At 42.0% G+C, this 12,500-nt stretch overlaps 1 protein-coding gene and 1 long non-coding RNA gene across 2 annotated transcripts in view; both read left to right on the top strand.

The window, feature by feature from the left end:
- LOC138947245 (uncharacterized) overlaps positions 1-12,500 on the top strand; it is a 394,861-nt gene that overhangs the window by 212,371 nt on the left and 169,990 nt on the right. The gene's annotated exons all lie outside the window — the stretch shown is intronic.
- LOC138946737 (12-(S)-hydroxy-5,8,10,14-eicosatetraenoic acid receptor-like) overlaps positions 3,309-12,500 on the top strand; it is a 23,484-nt gene continuing 14,292 nt past the window's right edge. The window contains 3 exon segments of the mRNA XM_070318139.1: positions 3,309-4,724; positions 9,336-9,364; positions 9,729-9,809. Of these exon segments, the coding sequence (XP_070174240.1) occupies positions 4,457-4,724; positions 9,336-9,364; positions 9,729-9,809 (378 nt within the window). The 5' untranslated portion in view covers positions 3,309-4,456.

The raw sequence follows: 12,500 nt of genomic DNA, 5'->3' as shown, positions 1-12,500 counted from the left end.
GTTCGGGAACGATGCAAGTGCAACTCTTAACATTTATTCTCTGTAACTGATAATCATTGTACCTGTTTAACAGCCTTTGAAATATAAAGCCTTTGACGGGCGCTGTGGCGGGGTGGTAAGACGTCGGCCTCTTAATCGGAAGGTCGTGAGTTCGAATCACGGCCGCGGCCGCCTGGTGGGTTAAGTGTGGAGATTTTTCCGATCTCCCAGGTCAACTTATGTGCAGACCTGCTAGTGGCTTATCCCCCTTCGTGTGTACACGCAAGCACAAGACCAAGTGCGGACGGAAAATATCATGTAATCCATGTCAGAGTTCGGTGGGTTATAGAAACCCGAAAATACCCAGCATGCTTCCTCCAAAAGCGGCGTATGGCTGCCTAAATGGCGGGGTAAAAACGGTCATACACGTAAAAATCCACTCGTGCAAAAACACGAGTATACGTGGGAGTTTCAGCCCACGAATGCAGAAGAAGAAGAAGAATAAATATAAAACAAAAACAAGAAAGGTATGTCATTGGAACGCTTGATTTGATGAAAACACATTCACTGCTCTTCAACCCAACGGTGTTTGAAGCGGACAGACAGGCAACCACTTATAGTTATCAAACAAAATAATGAACTTATCATACAAATTGTCCAGAATTAACTCGCTCAGAAGACACAAGCGATACATGTGTGATTTAACAAACAACCAAAACTCTTCCACAGTTTGTCAAATAGGCGCTCAGAACTGTTTTAGGATTTGCGCCCTATAGATACCCTTATTATTATTAAATACTAGATGCGATTTTTTCTTTGAATTCAATTTTCTTGATTGGGGTAATATGACACTCATTCTCTTGAAAAGACTTCTCCCAGTATCAATTTCGCGCAACTTGGTCAAGACTGTTTTTACTTTCCTTGCGCTTATGTGTGTCTTGAATTGCTAACGCCACCTGCTGAACCGAACGCTCTGAAAGATCTAGACACACACCTTTTAGTATACTAGTAACTATATTTGTTTGTTTGTTTGTTTGTTTGTTTGTTTAACGCCCAGCCGACCACGAAGGGCCATATCAGGGCGGTGCTGCTTTCACACACAAGACAGAAGTCGCAGCAAGGGCTTCTTGTCTCACCCAGTCACATTATTCTGACACCGGACCAACCAGTCCTAGCACTTACCCCATAATGCCAGACGCCAGGCGGAGCAGCCACTAGATTGCTAATTTTAAAGTCTTAGGTATGACCCGGCCGGGGTTCGAACCGACGACCTCCCGATCACGGGGCGGACGCCTTACCACTAGGCCAACCGCGATATTTTTACATTTTTACATTTTTACAAATCGCGGTTTTAGGTTCGACGTGATTTGTAAATTTTTTTTACATTTTTACAAATCACGTGTTAACAGATGCATTTTAAAAAAACACGAGAATAATGACGAACATAGTTTCATCTGCTTCACAGAATTAGAATGTTGACTGAACAAATGAAAATAACACCAAAAAGGCTATTCACAATTAGTGTATTTGAAAAGAAATAAAGAGACGAAATTTAAAGGCTCGGGCTTACTATCTAACAAACAAATCCAAAAACAAACGTTTTTAAAAATTAAAAATAAAGAACGTTAACAAAGGAGATACATTTAAAAAAAAAACCACGAGAATAATGACGAACATAGTTTTATCTGCTTCACATAATAAAAATTAAAAAAAAGTTTTATCTGCTTCACATAATTAAAAAATAATCAATAACAAACGTTCCAAAAACCTACCTTTCTTGTTTTTTGATATCTAACAGTTTCATTTGTTTGTTTGTTTGTTTGCTTAACGCCCAGCCGACCACGAAGGGCCATATCAGGGCGGTAACAGTTTCATTTACCGTAACAATTCAAACAGATCATAAATAAATCCGAAAATGGGCGGATTCCAGGCACAATTTCGTGTGAGTCAGTTTGATGGAATGTAATGAATTTAATTTTTGACTAAAATAAAACCCGGCAAAAAGAACATAGTTGGCTGAATGAAAATCTGATCTACATATCTTAGAATTGATCTAGACTCCAAATAACTGCTTCCTTTTTACATTTAGTCAAGTTTTGACTAAATATTTTAACATCGAGGGGGAATCGAAACGAGGGTCGTGGTGTATGTGTGTGTGTGTGTGTGCGTGCGTGCGTGCGTGTAGAGCGATTCAGACCAAACTACTGGGCCGATCTTTATAAAACTTTACATGAGAGTTCCTGAGTATGATATCCCCACAGTTTTGTTCTCCATTGTTTTGATAAACTTCTTTGATGACGTCATATCCGGCTTTTTGTGAAAGTTGAGGCGGCACTGTCACACCCTCATTTTTCAACCAAATTGATTAAAATGTTGGTCAAGCAATCATCGACAAAGGCCGGACTGTGGGATTGCATTTCAGTTAATTAGTTAATTAGTTTGCTCATTAAAGTTGTCATTACAATTGATTTTTCAGAAGCAGATTAAAAAATTATTGCATTGTATTTCTCATCTTCTACTGAATTCAAAAATATATAGATATGTTATATTAACTCTAAAAATAAGCTCAGACTGAAAGAAAATAGGTTCAGTAAGTACTACGGACGCGTGCTTCGCGGAGTTGAGCGTGACCCGTCTCGGTCTTCGGTGTGGTTAGCCGAGACTATCTGACTGTAGTCTCAGCGATGACTAGTTTGTGGTGTTGATCTTGACTAAATGTTTTTATATCGCTTCACGCGACTTGTTTTTCTGTTTCTCCGGATCGAAGCTTTAAGTATTCCCCGTTCTTTGTGCAAAACTTGTGAGAAAACTGTAATAAATATGGAGTGTACGTTGGCGTATAATGACGGCAATCTTTATTTCTTCTGCAGGGCAATGATATACGGTCTTCTCTCTCGTCGTCTACTCTTTCTTGCACCCAGCTCCAAGGATTCACTGTCGGGAAGACTCTAATCTCGGTATCGCTTTCCTGTGGATTTGACAGTGATCGAAACGGCTGCTGCAGCAGAGGTGACACAAATAAATTGAGAGGAAAGCTTTCAAGTTTCTTCTTCGTCTCATGTATAGCCGGTTTGGCCAGCTTTTGTTCAATGAACGAACAAAAAAGACAAAAACGAGAAAGTTTTCCAGTTTGGTTCAGCAAAAGCGACAGAATAAAGTGAGAAGAAAGCATTAACGTTATTTACCTCGTCTTCATCTTTCTTCCTCACGATCGGCTGAGGCAGCATCAGTTCAGCTTCAAGCAAGACGATGGCAGGTTGTATTTGTGCGTAGATGTTCTTGCCTTCTTAGTTTAGTCGGAGTCAAAGTGAGCAGTGCTGTATAGTGTCTGTCCTTTTAAGGCATGCTGTCCTTATCATCAGATGCTGGGAAAAAACTGAGAAACCAAAGAATAACAATGACCTTGGATCTTTAAGGAATCACAGCATGCATTCAACAAATTAACACTGTGAAAGCAAGCTGAGACCATTGACTGAAAACAGTGAGCAGGACAAGAAAATGTGCAAGAGAAAGCCAACAGAAAATTGAGCAATGGAAACAAGGACACCTTTACGGCAGAAAAAGTGATTGTGCTCTAGATATTTAATTTCGGCAAGATAAAACCGGGTTGAAACACCGTGAAGAGACATGATCATTATAAAATGGCTGAAACGAAACAGAATAAAATGTTTCCAATTACAGTACATAAATTGAGCATCGGCTGCACATAGACGCCAACGTACCTATTCCGCCGTGCTGACAAATGAGAAGATTTGGGAAAAGCATTTAACTTTGAGAAAACTGTGCAGACGTGAAACACTACGTGCAGTCACGAATAAACATTGCATTTTTCTGCTGAATGAACAATTGTGAAATCCAGCAAATTATACACTGAACATTTGCAAGAGTAGTGCACTGAGTGTAACATAGTAAGAGAACGGAACCTAAATTTCTAAGAGGTGGGCGTAAGTCTGTTATTCGATGTGAAGGAAAACGTTGCATTGGTTTGTTTCCACAAGTGAAGCAGTGATCTACATATACAGATGTTACCGAATTCTAAACACGAACAACAAACAAGGATCACGATACTGAGCCATAGGCTGCACAAACAGAAGCCCGGTGACAATCGTAAAACGCCATCAAACGTCATGTGTTTTTTTAAGCAACAGCTTTGAACAAAACTAAGAACTACTGTCTCGTCATTTCACAACACATGCAATAACAATTAATGACTTAATTGACACAACGTTAGCTGGCACTGCTGCTAATTAAAGTAATTAATCACGAAAAGAGCAAAACAAACACAACAATTGCATGACATGAAATTCACCACACCGTAACAAAAAATTGATTAAAAAAAAAAGTACTTTTACAGATCACAAAACAAAAGTTGCGACAAGCCGTACAAGAAGCACCAACAGCGAGGGTACTCCCACAATGCACCATCAGTGACAGGAAACAGACAAGACTGACTGATCCAGTTCCATAACCCTTCGCCATGTCGACGGGCAGTGCCGAAGCCATACACTTATCCTTCAACTCCAGCGTGGCCTACCATACCCCAATGACGGACAACGGGACGTTTCCGTTTGCAGGGGGAGGAGGAGGCATGGGGGGAGAGTTGGAGGAGGTTTTACGCTGCAACACTAACGATACCGACGGGTACAAACAATTCTACGAAACGGCGCAGATGGTAACTGGACTTATCATCTACCCCGTTTTGTGCATTACTGGAATTACAGGTGAGATTCTTCTTTGATTGATTGGTTTGCTGTTTGGATGAGTGTTCTGTTGACAGTTTGGTAGGTTGGTTGTTTGTTGGGTGTGTTGGTTGCTTTTTATATTTAGTCAAGTTTTGACTAAATATTTTAACATCGAGGGGGAATCGAAACGAGGGTCGTGGTGTATGTGTGTGTGTGTGTGTGTGTGTGTGTGTGTGTGTGTGTGTGTGTGTGTGTGTGTGTGTGTGTGTGTGTGCGTGCGTGTGCAGAGCGATTCAAACCAGACTACTGGACCGATCTTTATGAAATTTGACATGAGAGTTCCTGGGATTGATATCCCCGAACATTTTTTTCCTTTTTTTGATAAATGTCGTTGATGACGTCATATCCGGCTTTTCGTGAAAGTTGAGGCGGCACTGTCACGCTCTCATTTTTAAACCAAATTGGTTGAAATTTTGGTCAAGTAATCTTCGACGAAGCCCGGACTTCGGTATTGCATTTCAGCTTGGTGGCTTAAAAATTAATTTATGACTTTGATCATTAAAAATCTGAAAATTGTAAAAAAATTATTTTTTTTATAAAACGATTCAAATTTACGTTCATCTTATTTTCCATCATTTTTGGATTCCAAAAACATATAGATATGTTATATTTGGATTAAAAACAAGCTCTGAAAATTAAAAATATAAAAATTATTATCAAAATTAAATTGTCGAAATCAATTTAAAAACTTTCATCTTATTCCTTGTCGGTTCCTGATTCCAAAAACATATAGATATGATATGTTTGGATTAAAAACACGCTCAGAAAGTTAAAACGAAGAGAGGTACAGAAAAGCGTGCTATCCTTCTCAGCGCAAGTACTACCCCGCTCTTCTTGTCAATTTCACTGCCTTTGCCATGAGCGGTGGACTGACGATGCTACGAGTATACGGTCTTGCTGAAAAATTGCATTGCGTTCAGTTTCATTCTGTGAGTTCGACAGCTACTTGACTAAATATTGTATTTTCGCCTTACGCGACTTGTTTTTTTATTAGGCCAAACAAAGATATATGTTGGTTTTAGGGTAACGTGACCAAAAAAGATAGGGTCGGTAGATCGGCTTTTAAAAAAAAAATGTAATGTTTTAATTTTTACAGATTTAGTCTCGGTACGGTTAGCAAAATGTGCCAACAGATTTCTTTTTTTTTAAGAAATGACAAAAAAGTGTTAGGGTCGGCGGAAAAAAAAGGTTTGGTCGGGTTACCTTAAACCATCATATATTTTTGTTTGGCCTTATGTGGATTGTTGTATGTGTGTTGCTCTCTTTCCTTCTTTTTTTCTTTCTTTTTTACTTTATTTTTTCTTCCTTCCTTCCTGGCATCCTTCTTTCCTCCCTTCCTTTCCTTTTTACTTGTTTTTTTTTCTTCTCGTTCTTTTTTTAATGTTCTTTCTTGCTGACTTTTTTTCACTGATTTTCTCCCTTAATTCCAAGCATCCTTTCTTACTCCTTTCCTTTCCTTTGTACTGACTTGTCTTCTTTCGTTTCCTCCTTCCTTCCTTCTTCCTGATTTTTATTCTGTCTATCATTTTAGTATATATATATATATATATATATATATATATATATACCTGTAACCATGTGAATGTTGATGGATGCATGTGCACATATGTTTAATTGTTCTTATTTTTGTTTTTTAAGGTTGTTGTCATATGTTGTTTTGGTTGTTTTAAGAGTAGATGAACCACACTTTTTAATCCATTGTAATTAATTGTATGGACAATAACTGATCTTATGTCTTATGTCTTATGACTACTCATTTGTATAGCGCCAAAAAAAAAATAGGTGTGGTTACGGTAACATAGCCAAAAAAAATAGGTGTGGTTACGGTAACATAGCCACAAAAAATAGGTGTGGTTACGGTAACATAGCCACAAAAAATAGGGTAGGAAGGTAGGCAATCACTTTTTTTTTTAAACTTTTTTTTCTAATGTGTACAAATTAAACCTACTTGACAGGGAAATAAGTGTGCGACTCGGGCGCTTTCGCTTTCATTGCGTTTTCTGCACTCGTTTTCTTGGTTTTTGTGGGTTTTTTTTTTGACAAATGTAATAAAAAGTTATAGGGTCGGCCCCTAAAAATAGGGTAGGTCGGGTTACCGTAACCACACCTATTTTTTTTTAGGCCTTGTCCTTTTCTGAACGAGGGTTGAATGTTGAATACAGCACGTTGCAGGTTTGTTCCACTACCCTCAAAAACAGCGGTTAATTATAATTATCTGTTCTGTTGAATAGGGGTTACTTTTACACAATTAGATGTATTTGTTCCTTTATTTTACATTCAGTCAAAACTTGACTCAATGATTTAACTACAGAGGAGGCGATTTGTTGTCTGAGAGTGTCTGTGTGTGTGTGTACGTGTGTATGTCTGTATGTACATGTGTGTGTGTGTGCGCGCACGCATTTTTCTTTGCCCCCACATCCCATGTTTATTTCCAATTGACATGTATTTACATGAAATAATTGAACTCTCCGTAATATATTTTTCTATCTAGTGTCTTTCTTACATTTTCTTTAGTTTTGGGGCCAGATTTAATATGTGTCTCGCCTCAAGCCCTCAATCTAGTTTTCAAGCGATTCAATTATAAACGAACATTAAAGAAACGCATCCATTTCAATGTACAGCCCAGTTGATAAATCCGTTGCTCTGAGTGGATCTGTTAAAAGCTAACGCCTTCACAAAATATAACACAGTTTCTTATTTCTGTTTTGCTGTTGTTTTTGTTTTGACTAAATATTTTAACATAGACCAGGGATCGAGGGGATGGCGATGGTGTGTGTGTGTGTGTGTGTGTGTGTGTGTGTGTGTGTGTGTGTGTGTGTGTGTGTGTGTGTGTGTGTGTGTGTGTAATTGCATGTGCGTGCGAGTATGTGCAAGCGTACAGATGTTTATGCAAGTATGTGCGCCTGTTAAAATGTGTTACAAAGTGGTTGTAAGTTCACGATTTCGTTGGCGTCAAAACTTGACTAAATGTAAAAAGAAGAGGGATGGGTAGGAGTTGTGCAGAAATTAAAGTTGTTGTCCGGTTTGTGGAGCATTGATTCTGGTATGCCCAAAGCGGCCTGAACGTTCAATGAACGAGTGTACTATGGAAAACATGTTCCTGTTCAAATTTAGAGAATACTGTCTGTCTCCATTTAGAAGGTAGGGGAGGTGAATACTGTGGTTAGGGAGGGTATGTATGGGTTCATGACGTGCTTCGCGATAATTTGGACAATCTAATTGGAAGTGTTTTACGGTGTCGGACGGAAATCCGCAGTCACAAGATGCATCTGTGGCAACGTGACGTCTCACTAGATCGTTATTAAGATCACTTATATATAGCCTGAGTTTACAGTGAATTGTTTGTGATATGCGATCTCCAGAATACCAATAACACGGCGGACTTAAATCGTTTTTTTGACAAAAAGTGGTTGAATTCACTTATAATTTGTTTGTGTTTGTTTGTTTGCTTAACGCCCAGCCGACCACGAAGGGCCATATCAGGGCGGTGCTGCTTTGACATATAACGTGCGCCAAACACAAGACAGAAGTCGCAGCACAGGCTTCATGTCTCACCCAGTCACATTATTCTGACACCGGACCAACCAGTCCTAGCACTAACCCCATAATGCCAGACACCAGGCGGAGCAGCCACTAGATTGCTAATTTTAAAGTCTTAGGTATGACCCGGCCGGGGTTCGAACCCACGACCTCCCGTTCACGGGGCGGACGCCTTACCACTAGGCCAACCGTGCCGGTCCAGGAGTAGGAGGATTTATTCGAGCAGGAAGATGCTGAAAGCGGTATCTTTTTAAGAGAAGCTTAAATGGGCTTGCTATCTTCTTAAAAGCATTGAACCAAGATGCCCAGCTGTTTTAGAAACAAACGAGGCAGTTTAGGATGGTCGTGTTTTAGTCATTTTTAAATGGTTTTGTTGTTGTTTTTAGGGTGTACATGTAGGGAGCTTCAAACTCGTCACGATAGCAATAGCATTGATTGCCAGTCGAGTGTCCGTAAATATTTCTGTCTCTGACTCTCTGTCTCTGTCTCTCTGTCTCTGTCTCTCTGTCTCTCTCTCTCTCTCTCTCTCTTTTCTCTCTCTCCCTTTCTCTCTCTCTCTCTGTCTCTCTGTCTGTCTCTCTCTCTCTCTCTCTCTCTCTCTCTCTCTCTCTCTCTCTCTGTCTGTCTCTCTCTCTCTCTCTCTCTCTCTCACACACACTCTCTCTCTCTACATCTATTGTTTTCTCTCTCCAATTCTCGTTTTACCTTTTATCCTTCGATCGTCACTCTTTTTCCTACCTCTCTCTCTCTCTCTCTCTCTCTCTCTCTCTCTCTCTCTCTCTCTCTCTCTCTCTCTCTCTCTCTCTCTCTCTCTCTCTCTCTCTCTCTCTGTCCGAAAATATATCCCTCGGTCTGTCGGTCTGTCTGTCTGTCTGTCTCTCTCTCTCTCTCTCTCTCTCTCTCTCTCTCTCTCTCTCTCTCTCTCTCTCTCTCTCTGTGTGCCCGCCCCTCTCTGTCTCACTCTCTCTCTATGCCCCCCCCCTCTCTCTCTCTCTCTTTCTCTCTCTCCCTCTCTCCCTTGGGTTTATGCTTCAGAAATGGTAACCCCATCGGTCTAGTGACCCCAAAACCCAGATCTTGCACCTGCTCTGGAATACTCAATGGTGAGGTCCTTTACAACTGTGCCAATTAAAATGCAAGACAGTTCCAGACAACTTTTAATCTAATTCCTCGGATAATTTGTTCAGGTTCGAAAGTTTCCTCCCTTTCCTCGCGCAAAACTTTCGTAATCACTTTCACACAAAACCATCCGTTTAAAGAAGCATTACCCATCATAAAAAACTAAGCAGATATGTTTAAGCGCAGATCTTTGTAATTAGACCGTTTATTGTGAAACAACATGGAAAGGACATACATTACTTTCCCATATTTTACAAACTGATTTATTTTCATACGACAGTGTCTGTACAGTGGAACTATACTGTTCAAAAAAAGAAACGCATAGCTTGTAATATTTGGTTAATTTAGTTATATGGCTACAAGGATATCCACCAAACTGCAGAAAATGTTTATCTGGTCGTCGACCTTTCGTCCATTGCCACAAGTGAGCTCTGCACGTGACGCATGCGTTATCAGTGGCTACAATGTCAAAATTGCTCATTTGGCATGACCACTCGTCATGCTTCAGTGTAATCTCGTGAAACTCGGGGAATATTGAGCTCTCACCATGTCTTCCAAAACCCATAAAAGCGGATTGTTCGCCACAAAGAAATCAGACGACAATTCAGCGACGAAAGATGGCCCGATTGAGCAGAGAAGACCGCCAAATTGCATTGGGTCGTTTAAAAGCAGGCCAAAGTCAAAGTGCAATCGCCAGGCACTTCCACGTGTCCCAGAGCACCATCAGTAGACTGTGGGTCAGGTTTCAAGCCACTGGCTCCGTTGCTGACTTGCCACGAGCGGGAAGACCAAGGGCGACAACTGCTGCTCACGACCGCTTCATACGGCTCCGCCACCTCCGGAATCGTTTCCTGTCGGCCTCATCTTCTGTCCAGGCTCTCCCCGGGCCACACCGATTATCGGACCAGACCGTGCGGAACCGCCTGCATGAAGCTGGTTTGAGAGCTCGCAGACCTCACAGAGGAGCTGTCCTCACCCGCCGCCATCGCCAGAACCGAGTGCAGTGGGGCAACCACCACCTTCGCTGGACCGTCCGGAATCACTGGAGACACGTGTGGTTCAGCGACGAGTCCTACTTCCTGCTCCAGCGACATGATGGTCGGAGGAGGGTCTACCGGAGAGTAAACGAACGTTACTCGCCCAACTGTGTGGATGAGGCACCCGTTCATGGTGGTGGAGGCGTCATGGTGTGGGGGGCGATCAATACCGCTGGAAGGAGCACCCTGGTGCACGTCCAAGGGCGCATAACTGCCCAGCGATACGTGGAGGAAATTCTGCGCCCACACGCCCTTCCTCTTCTGGCTGACCAGGATGCCATATTCCAGCAGGACAACGCTCGCCCGCACACAGCACGACTCACCACCCAGTTCCTCACCGACCACCATGTCCAGGTGCTTCCCTGGCCATCCATGTCGCCAGACATGAACCCGATAGAACACCTCTGGGATGAATTGGACAGACGTGTGCGCAGGCGAGAAGAAGCGCCGGCAAATCACCGCGATCTATTGCAGGCACTTCAGGAGGAGTGGGACACCATCCCACAGCAAGATATCCGGCATCTGATCCAGTCCATGCCCAGAAGGTGCCGGGCAGTTGTTGCTGCTCAAGGCAGTCACACCCCCTACTGACTTGACAGCCTCGGCACCCAATCGTATTGATTGACTGATTGATTTGAAGATGCAAATGAACTGTGTGTGCATTCAACTGTGTCCATACCAAATTTCAAACAAATAATCTAAATATTGGATTTTCTGTTAATTGTTTCGAAAAATAAAACAAATTTGGCAAGTAGCAACTATGCGTTTCTTTTTTTGAACAGTATATATTTTCAAAGAAAATTTGATTAAGTGTAAACCGACCGCGTTGTCCTTCAAAATTGTGTATTGTTGCTTATACCCCAGTCACACAGAGACGCCGCTTCTACTCCGTTGTAAAATTGTCGGAGAGCGTGGCCACTCGTGGGCCAAACGTGGGAGGATCTCCATGAGCGTGGTTTGGTCGGGGTGGGATCTACTAGGTCGCGAAGCTGCATGCTCTCCCTACGCTTATTTTAAACTGCACAAAACAAGCGTAGCCGGGTCGTGGCGCAGTACAGTCGTGATGTAGTGTTGTTTTAATTTGCCATGTGCTGGATTTTGACGGCGATATGCCCCAATTTGATAACTTGTTCAGATCGTATTGATCGGCATGATCTTCGTTAGCTGAGCTGTGTGACCGGGGCCTACGACGACCATGCCGATCACCCTGATCATCCCCGATTGGTCCCGATATGCCACGCTCTCCGCCACTTTTCCGTCGTAGTAGAAGCGGCGTCTATGTGTGAACAGGGTATACGATCTTTAATTAAATCCAATATCCTAGGAATTCGACAAAAACGTGTCGTGCTATTTCGCAAGCAACATCAAGCTGTGTGTGTGTGTGTGTGTGTGTGTGTGTGTGTGTCTGTGTGTGTCTGTGTGTCTGTGTGTGTATGTGTGTGTGTATGTGTGTGTATGTGTGTGTATGTGTGTGTTTGATGTGTGTGTGTGTGTGTGTGAGTGAGATTCAAAGAGAGAGAGAGAGAGAGAGAGAGAGAGAGAGAGAGAGAGAGAGAGAGAAACAAGTACAGACAGACAAAAAGAAAGAGAATGTCGGAAATGTAAACTGACAACATATCTCTCCCTGTCACTCTAACTCTCTGTCTCTGTCTATCTGTCTGTCTGTCTGCCTGTCCGTCTGCCTGTCTGTCTGTTTCTGTCTCGGTCTCTGTCTGTCTCTGTCTGTCTCTGTCTCTGTCTGTCTGTCTGTCTCTCTCTGTCTCCCTCTGTCTGTCTCTCTGTCTCTGTCTCTGTCTGTCTCTGTCTCTGTCTCTCTCTCTCTCTCTCTCTCTCTCTCTCTCTCTCTCTCTCTCTCTCTCTCTCTCTCTCCATCCGCACTTTGCAGGCCTGAAGATCACTTTGCTTTTGCGATTTTTTCTGCCAGATTCTTGGATTGTAATGCGCAGTTGCGAAATAGTTTTTTATCGTTGAAACACGATGCTGTGCGCATCTGCAGAACGTTTGCAATATCTTTTTCTGTGTGTTAATAATTTAACACCTTTGCGGGATTGAGAGTTCTTTTTTCCTTCACGCATATTCTTCA

Source organism: Littorina saxatilis, linkage group LG14, assembly GCF_037325665.1.
Source record: "Littorina saxatilis isolate snail1 linkage group LG14, US_GU_Lsax_2.0, whole genome shotgun sequence".
NCBI classification, from domain to species: Eukaryota; Metazoa; Mollusca; class Gastropoda; order Littorinimorpha; family Littorinidae; genus Littorina; species Littorina saxatilis.
Note: the sequence above shows the minus strand (reverse complement) of the source record. Positions and strands in the feature narration are given on the sequence as shown.